This window comes from Anomaloglossus baeobatrachus, chromosome 4, assembly GCF_048569485.1.
Source record: "Anomaloglossus baeobatrachus isolate aAnoBae1 chromosome 4, aAnoBae1.hap1, whole genome shotgun sequence".
In the NCBI taxonomy this organism is placed as follows: domain Eukaryota; kingdom Metazoa; phylum Chordata; class Amphibia; order Anura; family Aromobatidae; genus Anomaloglossus; species Anomaloglossus baeobatrachus.
In genome coordinates, this window is record NC_134356.1 from 630,065,650 (window position 1) to 630,083,640 (window position 17,991).

Sequence of the window (17,991 nt, forward strand, 5' to 3'; positions counted from 1 at the left end):
GAAAGGAAAAAAGAAGGGAATTTTGTTTACTTACCGTAAATTCCTTTTCTTCTAGCTCCAATTGGGAGACCCAGACAATTGGGTGTATAGGCTATGCCTCCGGAGGCCGCACAAAGTATTACACTAAAAGTGTAAAGCCCCTCCCCTTCTGCCTATACACCCCCCGTGCTCCCACGGGCTCCTCAGTTTTGGTGCAAAAGCAAGAAGGAGGAGAAAATTATAAACTGGTTTAAAGTAAATTCAATCCGAAGGAATATCGGAGAACTGAAACCATTCAACATGAACAACATGTGTACACAAAAAAACAGGGGCGGGTGCTGGGTCTCCCAATTGGAGCTAGAAGAAAAGGAATTTACGGTAAGTAAACAAAATTCCCTTCTTCTTTGTCGCTCCATTGGGAGACCCAGACAATTGGGACGTCCAAAAGCAGTCCCTGGGTGGGTAAAATAATACCTCGTAATAGAGCCGTAAAACGGCCCCTTCCTACAGGTGGGCAACCGCCGCCTGAAGGACTTTTCTACCTAGGCTGGCATCCGCCGAAGCATAGGTATGCACCTGATAGTGTTTCGTGAAAGTGTGCAGGCTCGACCAGGTAGCCGCCTGACACACCTGCTGAGCCGTAGCCTGGTGCCTCAAAGCCCAGGACGCACCCACGGCTCTGGTAGAATGGGCCTTCAGCCCTGAGGGAACCGGAAGCCCAGCAGAACGGTAAGCTTCGAGAATTGGTTCCTTGATCCACCGAGCCAGGGTTGATTTGGAAGCCTGTGACCCTTTACTCTGGCCAGCGACAAGGACAAAGAGTGCATCCGAACGGCGCAGGGGCGCCGTACGAGAAATGTAGAGTCTGAGTGCTCTCACCAGATCTAACAAGTGCAAATCTTTTTCACATTGGTGAACTGGATGAGGACAAAAAAGAGGGTAAGGAGATATCCTGATTGAGATGAAAGGGGGATACCACCTTAGGGAGAAATTCCGGAACCGGACGCAGAACCACCTTATCCTGGTGAAACACCAGGAAAGGGGCTTTGCACGACAACGCTGCTAGCTCAGACACTCTCCGAAGTGAAGTGACTGCTACTAGGAAAACCACTTTCTGCGAAAGGCGTGAGAGAGAAATATCCCTCATTGGCTCGAATGGTGGTTTCTGAAGAACCATCAGCACCCTGTTCAGATCCCAGGGATCTAACGGCCGCTTATAAGGAGGAACGATGTGACAAACCCCCTGCAGGAACGTGCGTACCTGTGGAAGTCTGGCTAGGCGCTTCTGGAAAAACACAGAGAGCGCTGAGACTTGTCCCTTAAGGGAGCCGAGCGACAAACCCTTTTCCAGTCCAGATTGAAGGAAGGACAGAAAAGTGGGCAAGGCAAATGGCCAGGGATAAAAACCCTGAGCAGAGCACCACGACAGGAAAATTTTCCACGTCCTGTGGTAGATCTTGGCGGACGTTGGTTTCCTAGCCTGTCTCATAGTGGCAATGACCTCTTGAGATAATCCTGAAGACGCTAGGATCCAGGACTCAATGGCCACACCGTCAGGTTGAGGGCCGCAGAATTCAGATGGAAAAACGGCCCTTGAGACAACAAGTCTGGTCGGTCTGGTAGTGCCCACGGTTGGCCGACCGTGAGATGCCACAGATCCGGGTACCACGACCTCCTCGGCCAGTCTGGAGCGACGAGGATGACGCGGCGGCAGTCGGCCCTGATCTTGCGTAACACTCTGGGCAACAGTGCCAGAGGAGGAAACACATAAGGGAGCTGAAACTGCGACCAATCCTGAACTAAGGCGTCTGCCGCCAGAGCTCTGGGATCTTGAGACCGTGCCATGAACGTCGGTACCTTGTTGTTGTGCCGGGACGCCATTAGGTCGACGTCCGGCATGCCTCAGCGGCAACATATCTCCTGAAACACGTCCGGGTGAAGGGACCATTCCCCTGCGTCCATGCCCTGGCGACTGAGAAAGTCTGCTTCCCAGTTTTCTACGCCCGGGATGTGAACTGCGGATATGGTGGAGGCTGTGGCTTCCACCCACAGTAGAATCCGCCGGACTACCTGGAAGGCTTGCCGACTGTGTGTCCCGCCTTGGTGGTTGATGTATGCCACCGCTGTGGAGTTGTCCGACTGAATTCGGATCTGCTTGCCTTCCAGCCACTGCTGGAACGCTTCTAGAGCCAGATACACTGCCCTGATCTCCAGAACATTGATCTGAAGCGAGGACTCTCGCTGAGTCCACGTACCCTGAGCCCTGTGGTGGAGAAAAAACTGCTCCCCACCCTGACAGACTCGCGTCCGTCGTGACCACCGCCTAGGATGGGGGTAGGAAAACCTGAGAGAGGGAGACGTTCCTGTCGAGGGACGTCGGTTTCCTGTCCCATTTGCGTAGGATGTCCCATTGAAGAGGACGCAGGTGAAACTGCGCGAAAGGGACTGCCTCCATTGGTGCCACCATCTTCCCCAGGAAGTGCATGAGGCGCCTCAAGGGGTGTGACTGACCTTGAAGGAGAGATTGCACCCCCGTCTGTAGTGAACGCTGCTTGTTCAGCGGAAGCTTCACTATCGCTGAGAGGGTATGAAACTCCATGCCAAGATATGTCAGCGATTGAGCCGGTGTCAGATTTGACTTTGGAAAATTGATGATCCACCCGAAACTCTGGAGAGTCTCCAGAGTAGAGTTGAGGCTGTGCTGGCATGCTTCTTGGGAGGGAGCCTTGACCAGCAAATCGTCTAAGTAAGGGATCACCGAGTGACCCTGGCAGTGGAGGACCGCGACTACTGTGGCCATGACCTTGGTGAAAACCCGGGGGGGCTGTCGCCAGGCCGAACGGCAGTGCCACGAACTGAAGGTGTTCGTCTCCTATGGCGAAGCGCAGGAAGCGCTGATGCTCTGGAGCAATCGGAACGTGGAGATAAGCATCTTTGATATCGATCGATGCAAGGAAATCTCCTTGGGACATTGAGGCGATGACGGAGCGGAGGGATTCCATCCGGAACCGCCTGGTCTTTACGTGTTTGTTGAGCAGTTTTAGGTCCAGGACAGGACGGAAAGACCTGTCCTTCTTTGGAACCACAAACAGGTTGGAGTAAAACCCGTGACCCTGTTGCTGAAGAGGAACAGGGATCACCACTCCTTCTGCGTTCAGAGTGTCCAACGCCTGCAGAAGAGCATCGGCTCGCTCGGGAGGCGGAGATGTTCTGAAGAATCGAGTCGGAGGACGAGAGCTGAACTCTATCCTGTAACCGTGAGACAGAATGTCTCTCACCCAACGGTCTTTTACCTGTGGCAGCCAGGCGTCGCAAAAGCGGGAGAGCCTGCCACCGACCGAGGATGCGGTGTGTTTGGCTTGGCCTGGGGTAAGGATGTTTCCTTTCCCTTGGATTGTTTTATGATTTCATCCAATCTCTCACCAAACAAACGGTCGCCAGAAAATGGCAAACCGATTAAGCACTTTTTTGGCAATCGAATCTGCCTTCCATTCCCGTAGCCACAAGGCCCTGCGTATTGCCACCGAATTGTCGGCTGCAACCGCCGTACGGGTCGCAGAGTCCAGGACAGCATTAATAGCATAGGACGCAAATGCCGACGTTTGAGAGGTTATGGAAGCCACTTGCGGCGCAGACGTACGTGTGAGTGCGTCAATTTGGGCTTGACCCGCTGAGATAGCTTGGAGTGCCCATACTGCAGCGAATGCTGGAGCGAAGGACGCGCCGATAGCCTCATAGATGGATTTCAACCAGAGCTCCATCTGTCTGGCAGTGGCATCCTTGAGTGAAGCCCCATCTTCCACTGCAACTATGGATCTAGCCGCCAGTCTGGAGATTGGAGGATCCACCTTGGGACACTGAGTCCAGCCCTTGACCACGTCAGGGGGGAAGGGATAACGTGTATCCTTAAGGTGCTTGGAAAAACGCTTATCTGGACAAACTCGGTGTTTCTGGACTGCCTCTCTGAAGTCGGAGTGATCCAGAAACATACTCGTTGTACGCTTGGGGAACCTGAAACGGAACTTCTCCTGCTGAGAAGCTGACTCCTCTGCTGGAGGAGCTGAGGGAGAAATATCCAACATCTGATTTATGGACGCAATAAGATCATTCACTATGGTGTCCCCATCAGGAGTATCAAGGTTGAGAGTGGCCTCAGGATCAGAATCCTGATCAGCTACCTCCGCTTCATCATACAGAGAGTCATCTCTCTGAGACCCTGACCAATGTGATGAGGTCGAGGGATTTCCAAGCGAGCTCGCTTAGGCGGTCTGGGACTGCGGTCCGTGTCAGAGACCTCACCCTGGGATCTATGAGACACCCCGGGGGGACATTGTTGTTCCAACTGAGGGGAACCAGGGGGCAGTGATTCCACAGTGCCCATGGTCTGAGATACCGGTCTGGACTGCAAAGCTTCTAGTATCTTAGCCATAGTCTCAGACAGTCTGTCAGTAAAAACTGCAAACTCCGTCCCTGTCACCTGGACAGTGTTAGCAGGTGGTTCCCCCTGGGTCCCCCTTAGCAGAGGCTCCGCTGAGTAAGTGCCACAGGGGCCGAGCAGTGCGCACAATGAGGGTCAGTGGAACCTGCCGGTAGCGAGGTTGTACATGCGGCGCAGGCAGCATAGTAAGCCTGTGTTTTGGCACCCCTGCTTCTTGTGGGCGCTATACTGTTGTCTCCTTTGAGCAACACAACAGGGTATATAGCCAGAAATCAACTGTGCACCATACAGTGTAAAGTATAGCCTGTAAACATATAAACTATAATCACACTTCTGCACAAGTGGGGCCAGCACCTCAGGTGCTGCTTACCACCCGCTGAAAGCGGTTGTGTGGCCACTAGAATCCCTGCCTGGGTCCCCCAGAGTTTGTCTCCCCTCTGCAGCGTCCGAGGGGCTGACAGGAATGGCTGCCGGCTTCTTGAGGAGAGAAGGGAGCCGTGGGCGTGACCCAGAAAGTGCGGGAACTGGTGCCCCACTGTGCACAGTGAGGGGGGTGGAGTATGCAAAGCATGCTCCAGCCCTCAGTGCTGCCGTGCTGTACAGCGTCCCGCCCTTCCCCTGACTGGCAGGGCAGGGGGCGGGAAGAAAAAGAGACTAGGCCCAAAAGTCGGGGACTCGAGTTATAAGCGCGGCCGCCGTATAAGCGCGGCCGGCGCAGAGTCCCTGGCGCACTAACAGTCCCAGCCGCGCCTTAGTAATAACAATGGCAGCGGCGGTCAGCGCGGCAGTCCCAATACACAAACACACTCAGCGACGCTGCAGTGTATAATGGCACAAACGCGGCCAGCGCCGCGGTCCCCGGTGCACTAGCACACCCAGCAATGCTGGAGTGTTGCTGTGCGCGGTCCCCACGGGGACACAGAGTACCTTAAAGTAGCAGGGCCATGTCCCTGAACGATACTCGGCTCCTATCCAGCAGGCTCCTCAGGAGTTGTGGATGAAGCACGGTCTCAGTGCCTGGAGACCGATAGGATCCCACTTCACCCAGAGCCCTAAGGGGGATGGGGAAGGAAAACAGCATGTGGGCTCCAGCCTCCGTACCCGCAATGGATACCTCAACCTTAACAACACCGCCGACAAGAGTGGGGTGAGAAGGGAGCATGCTGGGGGCCCTATATGGGCCCACTTTTCTTCCATCCGACATAGTCAGCAGCTGCTGCTGACTAATCTGTGGAGCTGTGCGTGCATGACTGCCTCCTTCGCACAAAGCAAAAAACTGAGGAGCCCGTGGGAGCACGGGGGGTGTATAGGCAGAAGGGGAGGGGCTTTACACTTTTAGTGTAATACTTTGAGCGGCCTCCGGAGGCATAGCCTATACACCCAATTGTCTGGGTCTCCCAATGGAGCGACAAAGAAAAGAGGGAAAGAAAAGGCAAAAGAGGGAAAGAAAAGGCAAAAGAGGGAAAGAAAAGGCAAAAGAGGGAAAGAAAAGGCAAAAGAGGGAAAGAAAAGGCAAAAGAGGGAAAGAAAAGGCAAAAGAGGGAAAGAAAAGGCAAAAGAGGGAAAGAAAAGGCAAAAGAGGGAAAGAAAAGGCAAAAGAGGGAAAGAAAAGGCAAAAAAGAGGGAAAGAAAATGCAAAAAAGAGGGAAAGAAAAGGCAAAAAAGAGGGAAAGAAAAGGCAAAAAAGAGGGAAAGAAAATGCAAAAAAGAGGGAAAGAAAAGGCAAAAAAGAGGGAAAGAAAAGGCAAAAAAGAGGGAAAGAAAAGGCAAAAAAGAGGGAAAGAAAAGGCAAAAAAGAGGGAAAGAAAAGGCAAAAGAGGGAAAGAAAAGGCAAAAGAGGGAAAGAAAAGGCAAAAGAGGGAAAGAAAAGGCAAAAGAGGGAAAGAAAATGCAAAAGAGGGAAAGAAAATGCAAAAGAGGGAAAGAAAATGCAAAAGAGGGAAAGGAAAAAAAGAGGGAAAGGAAAAAAAGAGGGAAAGGAAAAAAAGAGGGAAAGGAAAAAAAGAAGAGGGAAAGGAAAAAAAGAAGAGGGAAAGGAAAAAAAGAAGAGGGAAAGGAAAAAAAGAAGAGGGAAAGGAAAAAAAAAGAGGGAAAGGAAAAAAAGAAGAGGGAAAGGAAAAAAAGAAGAGGGAAAGGGAAAAAAAGAGGGAAAGGGAAAAAAGAGGGAAAGGGAAAAAAAGAGGGAAAGGGAAAAAAAGAGGGAAAGGGAAAAAAAGAGGGAAAGGGAAAAAAAAGAGGGAAAGGGAAAAAAAGAGGGAAAGGGAAAAAAAGAGGGAAAGGGAAAAAAAGAGGGAAAGGGAAAAAAAGAGGGAAAGGGAAAAAAAGAGGGAAAGGGAAAAAAAGAGGGAAAGGAAAAAAAAGAGGGAAAGGAAAAAAAAGAGGGAAAAGGAAAAAAAAGAGGGAAAAGGAAAAAAAAAAGAGGGAAAAGGAAAAAAAGAGGGAAAAGGAAAGAAGGGAATTTTGTTACTTACCGTAAATTCCTTTTCTTCTAGCTCCTATTGGGAGACCCAGACGATTGGGTGTATAGCACTGCCTCCGGAGGCCACACAAAGCAATTACACTAAAAAGTGTAAGGCCCCTCCCCTTCTGGCTATACATCCCCAGTGGAATCACTGGCTCACCAGTTTTAGTGCAAAAGCAAGAAGGAGGAAAGCCAATAACTGGTTTAAACAAATTCACTCCGACGTAACGTCGGAGAACTGAAAACCATTCAACATGAACAACATGTGTACCCGAAAAACAACCAAAAATCCCGAAGGACAACAGGGCGGGTGCTGGGTCTCCCAATAGGAGCTAGAAGAAAAGGAATTTACGGTAAGTAACAAAATTCCCTTCTTCTTCGGCGCTCCATTGGGAGACCCAGACGATTGGGACGTCCAAAAGCTGTCCCTGGGTGGGTAAAGAAATACCTCATGTTAGAGTTGCAAGACAGCCCTCCCCTACGGGGAGGCAACTGCCGCCTGCAGGACTCTTCTACCTAGGCTGGCGTCCGCCGAAGCATAGGTATGCACCTGATAATGTTTGGTGAAAGTGTGCAGACTCGACCAGGTAGCTGCCTGGCACACCTGTTGAGCCGTAGCCTGGTGTCGTAGCGCCCAGGACGCACCCACGGCTCTGGTAGAATGGGCCTTCAGCCCTGATGGAACCGGAAGCCCAGCAGAACGGTAGGCTTCAAGAATTGGTTCTTTGATCCATCGAGCCAGGGTGGCCTTGGAAGCCTGCGACCCCTTGCGCTTACCAGCGACAAGGACAAAGAGTGCATCCGAACGGCGCAGGGGCGCCGTGCGGGAAATGTAGATTCTGAGTGCTCTCACCAGATCTAACAAATGTAAATCCTTCTCATAGCGATGAACTGCATGAGGACAAAAAGAAGGCAAAGAGATATCCTGATTAAGATGAAACGAGGATACCACCTTCGGGAGAAACTCCTGAATGGGTCGCAGCACTACCTTGTCCTGGTGGAAGACCAGGAAGGGAGCCTTGGATGACAGCGCTGCTAGCTCAGACACTCTCCGAAGAGATGTGATCGCTACCAAAAAAGCCACTTTCTGTGATAGTCTAGAAAGTGAAACCTCCCTCAGAGGCTCGAAGGGCGGCTTCTGGAGGGCAACCAGTACCCTGTTCAGATCCCATGGATCTAACGGCCGCTTGTACGGGGGTACGATATGACAAACCCCCTGCAGGAACGTGCGTACCTTAGAAAGTCGTGCTAGACGCTTCTGAAAAAAGACGGATAGCGCCGAGACTTGCCCTTTAAGGGAGCCGAGCGACAAACCTTTTTCTAACCCAGATTGCAGAAAAGAAAGAAAAGTAGGCAATGCAAATGGCCAGGGAGACACTCCCTGAGCAGAGCACCAGGATAAGAATATCCTCCACGTTCTGTGGTAGATCTTAGCGGACGTGGGCTTCCTAGCCTGTCTCATGGTGGCAACGACCCCTTGGGATAATCCTGAAGACGCTAGGATCCAGGACTCAATGGCCACACAGTCAGGTTCAGGGCCGCAGAATTCCGATGGAAAAACGGCCCTTGGGACAGCAAGTCTGGTCGGTCTGGTAGTGCCCACGGTTGGCCGACCGTGAGATGCCACAGATCCGGATACCACGCCCTCCGTGGCCAGTCTGGGGCGACGAGTATGACGCGGCTGCAGTCGGATCTGATCTTGCGTAGCACCCTGGGCAAGAGTGCCAGAGGTGGAAACACATAAGGGAGCCGGAACTGCGACCAATCTTGCACTAAGGCGTCTGCCGCCAGAGCTCTGTGATCGCGAGACCGTGCCATGAAGGTTGGGACCTTGTTGTTGTGCCGGGACGCCATTAAGTCGACGTCCGGCCTTCCCCAGCGGCGACAGATTTCCTGAAACACGTCCGGGTGAAGGGACCATTCCCCTGCGTCCATGCCCTGGCGACTGAGGAAGTCTGCTTCCCAGTTTTCTACGCCGGGGATGTGAACTGCGGATATGGTGGAGGCCGTGGCTTCCACCCACATCAGAATCCGCCGGACTTCCTGGAAGGCTTGTCGACTGCGTGTCCCCCCTTGGTGGTTGATGTATGCCACCGCTGTGGAGTTGTCCGACTGAATTCGGATCTGCCTTCCTTCCAGCCACTGCTGGAAGGCTAGTAGGGCAAGATACACTGCTCTGATTTCCAGAACATTGATCTGAAGGGTGGACTCCTGCTGGGTCCACGTACCCTGAGCCCTGTGATGGAGAAAAACTGCTCCCCACCCTGACAGACTCGCGTCTGTCGTGACCACCGCCCAGGACGGTGGTAGGAAGGATCTTCCCTGTGATAATGAGGTGGGAAGAAGCCACCACTGCAGAGAGTCCTTGGCCGTCTGGGAAAGGGAGACTTTCCTGTCCAGGGATGTTGACTTCCCGTCCCATTGGCGGAGAATGTCCCATTGAAGTGGGCGCAGATGAAACTGCGCAAACGGAACCGCCTCCATTGCCGCCACCATCTTCCCGAGGAAGTGCATGAGGCGTCTTAAGGAGTGCGACTGACTTTGAAGGAGAGCCTGCACCCCCGTCTGTAGTGACCGCTGCTTGTCCAGCGGAAGCTTCACTATCGCTGAGAGAGTATGAAACTCCATGCCAAGATACGTCAGTGATTGGGTCGGTAACAGATTTGACTTTGAGAAGTTGATGATCCACCCGAACGTCTGGAGAGTCTCCAGTGCAACGTTCAGGCTGAGTTGGCATGCCTCCTGAGAGGGTGCCTTGACAAGTAGATCGTCCAAGTAAGGGATCACAGAATGTCCCTGAGAGTGCAAGACTGCTACCACTGCCGCCATGACCTTGGTGAACACCCGTGGGGCTGTCGCCAGACCAAATGGCAGAGCTACGAACTGAAGATGGTCGTCTCCTATCACGAAGCGTAGAAAGCGTTGGTGCTCTGTAGCAATCGGCACGTGGAGATAAGCATCTTTGATGTCTATTGATGCTAGGAAATCTCCTTGAGACATTGAGGCAATGACTGAGCGGAGGGATTCCATCCGGAACCGCCTGGCGTTCACATGCTTGTTGAGCAGTTTTAGGTCCAGAACAGGACGGAATGAGCCGTCCTTTTTTGGCACCACAAAGAGATTGGAGTAAAAACCTTGTCCTTGTTCCCGAAGAGGAACAGGGACCACCACTCCTTCTGCTCTTAGAGAATGCACCGCCTGCAGAAGGGCATCTGCTCGGTCGGGATGTGGGGAAGTTCTGAAGAACCGAGGCGGAGGACGAGAACTGAACTCTATCCTGTACCCGTGAGACAAAATGTCCGTTACCCACTGGTCTTTGACCTGTGGCAGCCAAATGTCGCAAAAGCGGGAGAGCCTGCCACCGACCGAGGATGCGGAGGGAGGCGGCCGAAAGTCATGAGGCAGCCGCCTTGGAAGCAGTACCTCCGGCTGCTTTCTTGGGGCGTGAGTGAGACCGCCAGGAATCAGAGCTCCTTTGCTCTTTCTGAGTCCCTTTGGACGAGGAGAATTGGGACTTGCCCGAGCCTCGAAAGGACCGAAACTTTGACTGCCACTTCCTCTGTTGAGGTTTGGTTGATCTGGGCTGGGGTAAGGAAGAGTCCTTACCTTTGGACTGTTTAATGATTTCCGCCAATTGCTCACCAAACAGTCTGTCTCCAGATAGTGGCAAGCTGGTTTAACATTTTTTAGAAGCAGAATCTGCTTTCCATTCTTTTAACCACAAGGCTCTGCGCAAAACTACAGAGTTGGCGGATGCCATTGAGGTACGGCTCGTAGATTCTAGTACCGCATTGATAGCGTAGGTCGCAAACGCAGTCATTTGCGTAGTTAAGGACGCCACTTGCGGCACTGCTGGACTTAAGAAAGAGTCCACCTGTGCCAGACCAGCTGAAATAGCTTGGAGCGCCCACACGGCCGCGAATGCTGGAGCAAACGACGCGCCAATAGCTTCATAGACAGATTTCAACCAAAGGTCCATCTGTCTGTCATTGGCATCTTTAAGTGAAGCCCCATCCTCCACTGCAACTATGGATCTAGCTGCAAGCCTGGATATTGGAGGGTCCACTTTTGGACACTGGGTCCAGCGCTTGACCACGTCAGGGGGAAAAGGATAACGTGTATCCTTAAGACGTTTGGAAAAACGCTTGTCCGGATAAGCATGGTGTTTCTGGATTGATTCTCTGAAGTCAGAGTGGTCCAGAAAAGTACTCAATTTACGCTTGGGATACAGGAAATGGAATTTCTCCTGCTGGGCAGCTGCCTCCTCAGCTGAAGGGGCTGGTGGAGAAATATCCAACAGCCTATTGATGGCCGCTATAAGGTCGTTTACCATGGCGTCACCATCTGGCGTATCCAAATTGAGTGCGGTGTCAGGACCAGACTCCTGATCACCCACCTCTGTCTCATCATATAGAGACCCTTCTCGCTGAGACCCTGACCCGCGTGACGACGTGGAGGGTCTCTCCCAGCGAGCTCTCTTAGGCGGCCTGGGACTGTCATCAGAATCAGAGCCCTCAGCCTGTGATGCCTGGGACCCCCTCGAAGTACGGATTAGTTCCAACTGAGGGGGACCTGGGAACATAGCCACAGCAGAGTCCATGGTCTGAGCCACTGGCCTGGACTGCAAGGTCTCCAGGATTTTTGTCATAGTCACAGACATTTTATCAGCAAAGACTGCAAATTCTGTCCCCGTCACCGGGGCAGGGTTCACAGGCGCCTCTGCCTGGGCTACCACCACCATATGCTCTGGCTGACGAAGTGCCACTGGGACTGAACATTGCACACAATGAGGGTCGTTGGAGCCTGCTGGTAGATTAGCCCCACATGCTGTACAAGCAGAGTATACAGCCCGTGCCTTGGCACCCTTGCGTTTTGTGGATGACATGTTGCTGTCTCCTCAGAGCAATATAGGGGTATACAGCCAAGAAGCGACCGTACAGTGCAGTATATATATATATATATATATCTGGTACAGGAAAAGTACACCAATACACACTGTGGCACTAGTGGGGCCAGCACTTAAGTGCTGCTTACCGCCCGCTAAACGCGGGTGTGTGGTCGCCAGAAATCCCTAGTCTGGGTCTCCCAGAGCCTGTGTCCGTCCTCCAGCCAGACTGCATGCAGGAATGGCTGCCGGCGTCCTGTGGAGGGGGGGGCGGGCCCTGGGCGTGCTCAGACCAAAAGCGGGAAACCTGCGTCCCACTGTGCCTAGTGAGAGGGCTGGAGCATGTAAATAAGGCTCCAGCCCTCGGCGCTGACGATTGCACAGCGTCTGTCCCATTCCCTGATTGACAGGGAGGGGGCGGGAACGAAGCGGAGCTAGGCCGCAAAAGCCGGGGACTAAATTTATAAGCGCCGCCGCCGTAAAAGCGCGGTCGGCGCTAAGTCCCCGGCGCACTACAAGTCCCAGCCGCGCCGCCGCTCCGAGAGTGGCCGGCGCGGTAGTTCCCAGCACATGAATCCACACAGCTAAGCTGCTGTGATCCAAGCCCAGCGTGGAGCGCTACTGTCCCCGGCGCACTAACACACCCAGCAAGTCTGGCGTGTGCGTGCCTGTCCGTACGGGGACACAGAGTACCTGAAAGTTGCAGGGCCTTGTCCCTGAACGGTACCCCGGCTCCTTATCCAGCAGGTTCAATGGGTCTGTGGACGGAGCCCGGCCTCAGGGCTTGGAGGCCGGTAAGATCCCACTTCCTCAGAGCCCCTCAGGGGGATGGGGAAGGAAAGCAGCATGTGGGCTCCAGCCTCTGTACCCGCAATGGGTACCTCAACCTTACAAACCACAAGTGGGGTGAGAAGGGAGCATGCTGGGGGCCCTAGTATGGGCCCTCTTTTCTTCCATCCGATATAGTCAGCAGCTACTGCTGACTAAACAGTGGAGCTATGCGTGGATGTCTGACCTCCTTCGCACAAAGCAGAAAACTGGTGAGCCAGTGATCCCACTGGGGGTGTATAGCCAGAAGGGGAGGGGCCTTACACTTTTTAGTGTAATTGCTTTGTGTGGCCTCCGGAGGCAGTGCTATACACCCAATCGTCTGGGTCTCCCAATGGAGCGCCGAAGAAAAAAGAGGGAAAAGGAAAAAAAAAGAGGGAAAAGGAAAAAAAAAGAGGGAAAAGGAAAAAAAAAGAGGGAAAAGGAAAAAAAGAGGGAAAAGGAAAAAAAGAGGGAAAAGGAAAAAAAGAGGGAAAAGGAAAAAAAGAGGGAAAAGGAAAAAAAGAGGGAAAGGAAAAAAAGAGGGAAAGGAAAAAAAGAGGGAAAGGAAAAAAAGAGGGAAAGGAAAAAAAGAGGGAAAGGAAAAAAAGAGGGAAAGGAAAAAAAGAGGGAAAGGAAAAAAAGAGGGAAAGGAAAAAGAGGGAAAGGAAAAAGAGGGAAAGGAAAAAGAGGGAAAGGAAAAAGAGGGAAAGGAAAAAAAGAGGGAAAGGAAAAAAAGAGGGAAAGGAAAAAAAGAGGGAAAGGAAAAAAAGAGGGAAAGGAAAAAAAGAGGGAAAGGAAAAAAAGAGGGAAAGGAAAAAAAGAGGGAAAGGAAAAAGAGGGAAAGGAAAAAGAGGGAAAGGAAAAAGAGGGAAAGGAAAAAGAGGGAAAGGAAAAAGAGGGAAAGGAAAAAGAGGGAAAGGAAAAAGAGGGAAAGGAAAAAGAGGGAAACAAAAGGATAAAGAAGGAAAGGGAAGGTAAAAGAAGGAAAGAAAAAATAAGGAAATGAAAGGCAAAAAAAAAAGAAAGGAAAAAAGGTAAGGAAAGAAAAAAAAAAAGGAAAAGAACAGAAAGAGAAAAGAAAGCTTTTAAAACTCAATAAAAAAAGTGAAAAAAATAATAATCAAGTCCTGAAGGTGAAAAGTATATAGCTCCACAAAGGGTTAAGCATTGTGTGCTCTTGTTCTCTCACATCACCTTAATGCTATGAATCTAATCAAGTAGGGATCAGCACATTGTTCCGTTCCTCCCTCTTTGCTGTAGGGAAAGTAACGCACTGACCCTGGATACCGCAGCCCATGTCTTGGCTCCTGCACCTCTACAAATACAACTTTCAGATTGACGGCAAATATATTAATTTAAAAACACACATTGGGGGAAATTCTCACCATAAAAAGTCTTCATTGCTAATCTCACCCAATCACTCAGAGATTTTAAGCCTAAAGGCCACTTTACACGCAGTGACATCGCTATCGATGTCGCTGGTGAAAGCACCCGCCCCCGTCGGTTGTGCGTCACGGGCAAATCACTGCCCATGGCGCACAACATCATTAGTCCCCGTCACACTACTTACCTGCCTAGCAATGTCCCTGTGGCCGGCGAACAGCCTCCTTTCTAAGGGGGAGGTTTGTGCGGCGTCACAGCAGCGTCACTAAGCGGCCGCCCAATAGAAGCGGGAGAGGGGGGGCGGAGATGAGTGGCCGGAATATCCCGCCCACCTCCTTCCTTCCTCATTGCCGGCGGCCGCAGCTACGATGTTGTTCCTCGTTCCTGCGGCGTCACACATAGCGATGTGTGCTGTCTCAGGAACGACGAACAACCTGCGTCCTGCAACAGCAACGATATTTGAGATTAGAACGACGCGTCAACGATATGGTGAGTAATTATTTGTTAACGGTCGTTCCTGCGTTCCACACGCAACAACGTCGCTAACGAGGCCGGATGTGCGTCACGAATTCTGTGACCCCAACGAGATCTCGTTACCGATGTCGTTGCGTGTAAAGCCCCCTTAACTGTCAGAAATCATGAAAACGACTAAACACAAGGATGCAGAATACTCACCGGCGCAGGGTACTGAGGGTACTGCGGTCTCTGCTGAGGAATGCTGTGACTTTGCTGGGGGTATCCCCAATGAGAAGTAGCCTGGGGGGGGCCCTGCTGCATGGCGGACTTGTAGGGATCAACAGGATAATGCGGCTGTGAGGGGGGTGGATAATAAGGGTTTGCTGGGTGGACCGCAGTGTAAGGTGGGGTCATTGTAGATTGGTTATAGGGTGGTCCGTATGAACCATTGGTATAGTGCTCCATGCCCTGTAAGAAACATCAGACATTAGCCGTATACACACAGATGGAGGAAGATCATGTGGATAAAACTGATTAATTTTGTCTACATGATGGGTGCTCTTCATGGTCTTATGCTAATAAGCCAATCAGCTGTTTATTTCTCCTTTTAATCCCCTCTTAAAGTATCTAGTCTAAGAAACAGAGAAACTGCAGCTGCATCCCCCTCCTACCTGGATTTTTGTTCCACTTTGTGACATTAAAATTTATTGAACTAGGGGATTTTCCGAACCCTGAATAAAGGCATCTATAGACTAATAGAAAATGCCACTTTCATGCTAAAAGGGAATCTGTCACCAGGTTTTGATCCCCCATCTGAGAGCAGCATAATGTAGAGACAGGGATCCTGATTCTAGCGATGTGTCAGTTACTGAGCTGTTTGCTGTCATTTTGATAAAAGCAATCTTTTCTCTGTTGCAGATCTAGCAGTTATACAGAGCTCATGAATATGCTGGACTACCTGCAGCACGCCAAGTAGTCCTGTAGTGATAATCTACTGCTGATTAAAGAGTGATTTTTATCAAAACTACACTAAGCAGCTCAGTAAGTGACACATCGCTGGAATCAGGATCTCTCAGGATGGCGTTTCAGAGAGAAATATAATTAGCCAACGGGGACTGAGCCGCATGGGAGACTAGTCGGACACACCGGTCCCTGGCGGCTTCTCTCTTGACCTGTCAATTAAGGGAGTGGGCAGGGAGGGGCCTCGGGGACTGTCTAATTAGTCTCTCTTGTGCCTTTATTCAACAACAAATAAATAAAATGCTTCAGCGTTTCAGAGTTAAACAAATATGTCTGCCAGCATTGGATACATGGTGCCGATGGAGCTGTCAGGTTCCCTTAAAGTGCACCAAACACCAGGATTTTGCTATATAACCTAAAGCCAGTGCTATACTGGCACTATCAGGCTTATTCTATACATACCTGTAGTTGTCAGCTAGGATGTTTAGGTTTTGAAACAAGCAATTAAAGTTTGTAAAATGAGCAGCTTTTTGAATGGCAGCAGCTGCCGATCAGCTGATAGCTGGGGGTATGAATAGTGATTCCCAACCCCTGCCTGACCGTCCTCTCCTCGTTATTTATGCCAACTCTATTATAGAATAGTTTTACTAAGTGACTAGAAGGACCTGTGCTGATGTCATATCCATGTGACCAGAAGGGGCGAGGTCTTAGCCAACAGAAAAATAATGTTGTTTCCTGGTATCAGCTATGTTGGCGGAGGCCCCACTTTGTCTGGTCACATGGATATGATATCAGCACAGGTCCTTTTAGTCACTTAGTAAAACTATTCTATAATAGAGTTGGCATAAGTGACTAGAAGGACCTGTGCTAATATCCTATCCATGTGACCAGAAGGAGCGAGGCCATAGCCGATACCAGGAAGCAACATTATTTTTCTGTTAACTGAGGCCCCGCCCCTTCTGGTCACATGGATATGACATCAGCACAGGTCCTTTTAGTCACTTAGTAAAACTATTTTATAATAGAATTAGCATAAATAACAGGGGGAGGACAGGCAGGGGGCAGGGATCACTATGAATATCCACCCCAGCTATCAGCTGCTGCCAATCAAAAAGCTGCTCATTTTACAAACTTTACTTGCTTGTGTTTCAAAACCTATATATCTGAGCTGACCACTAAAGGTATGTATAGAATCAGCCTGATAGTGCCAGTAGAGCACTGGCTTTAGGTTATATAGGAAAATCCTGGTGATTGGTGCGCTTTAAGAATCAATGGAGCTGCGGTGCACCATGCTGGTTCTGTGGGGGCCTGGTGGTCGGATCCCCAGCAATTAGGGAATAACAGCCAAACATGGTAGAACACCTTTAATTTTCAAAGTTTTAGGTTTACACGTAATATTGATAATAACTGTAAAAAGTATATTATTACTACGTGCATATTCAAGTTACATACCTGGCTGCCAACTGTATAAGTGGGGGGATATGGAGGCTGGGGCTGAGCGGCACAGGACCAGCCGCTGGGATCGTATCCAGGGTATGGAGAATTCTACGACAGATCAGAAGACATTTGGGATAAAATCTACATTTCAGTAATGCAAAATGCACCAACAATCAAATATTCCAAATACGGTGAAATAAAACCCTGAGATTCCCGCCATTGTTAATTTCCTTGTTACGATGTTCAATGTGGAGTAATAATGAATTGGTAACACCATTCTGCAAGTCAGAACAAAAAAAGTATATATTTTTTTCCTATTGTTCATGTGGTAAAAAAATATTGGGGAATTTTTTACATATTAATAAAAAAAAATAAAAAATAACAAACAAAAACACAAATTTGGCTTAATTCTCCATTATCCAAGACCCATACCTTTTCCCTTTCCCCCTGCTGGAGCTGTGGAGGGTGTACGTTTTGCTGGGGTGATCTGAAGGTTTAGTGAATACTATCCAGAGGAACGCACAGCGATTTATTAAAGGGTTTGGGTTTTTTAGTGAAATGTGGAGACTGAAGAATCAAATTTGGGCACTTTCTCTCTCTACCCTATTTTTTGGGGGTCTTTCTGAAGAATTCATTTTTATATCTTGATAGATTGAACTTTTATGAACAAGGGGATTTGAATATGTTTATTTAGGATTTTTTTTTTTTTTTATAGGGGAAAAGAAGGTTTGTGATTTGATTATTTATATTGTACTTTATTTTTTTCGCCCAAAAAGTTTTTAGACAGTAATAGTGGCCACAGTGTCCGTCAGCAGGCTCATGGTTACCGTGACAACCCAAGGATGAAGGAAGCTGGTAAGCAAGCATACAGCTAATGGAGTCATTTTTAAGATCCTATCACAATATGTAGCAGGTGTAAAAAGGATATTAGCAAATACCTCCAATTAGAAATGTAGTATAGTTCTCCTGAGTCACTATATCGCTTACCTTATGTGCAGGGTATTGCAGGACCTTAGGTATCCATGGCTACAACCACGCATATAGTCACAATTAGTTGCCAATGGTGATAACCATGAATACCTAAAGGTCCTGCAATGCCCCGCACATGAGGTAAGAGACATGGCTGTATCAGGAGAACTATACTACATTTCAAACTAACATTAAGGTATTCCTATCTCCAAG

At 49.9% G+C, this 17,991-nt stretch overlaps 1 protein-coding gene across 2 annotated transcripts in view; it reads right to left on the reverse strand.

The window, feature by feature from the left end:
- Positions 1 to 17,991, reverse strand: part of BAG4 (BAG cochaperone 4) — a 40,640-nt gene that overhangs the window by 14,581 nt on the left and 8,068 nt on the right. For both annotated transcript variants that reach the window (XM_075346370.1, XM_075346369.1), the window contains exons 2-3: positions 16,825 to 16,917; positions 14,632 to 14,880 (exon numbers count right to left, since the gene is read on the reverse strand). In XM_075346370.1, the coding sequence (XP_075202485.1) occupies positions 14,632 to 14,880; positions 16,825 to 16,917 (342 nt within the window). The remainder of the gene's footprint in view (positions 1 to 14,631; positions 14,881 to 16,824; positions 16,918 to 17,991) is intronic.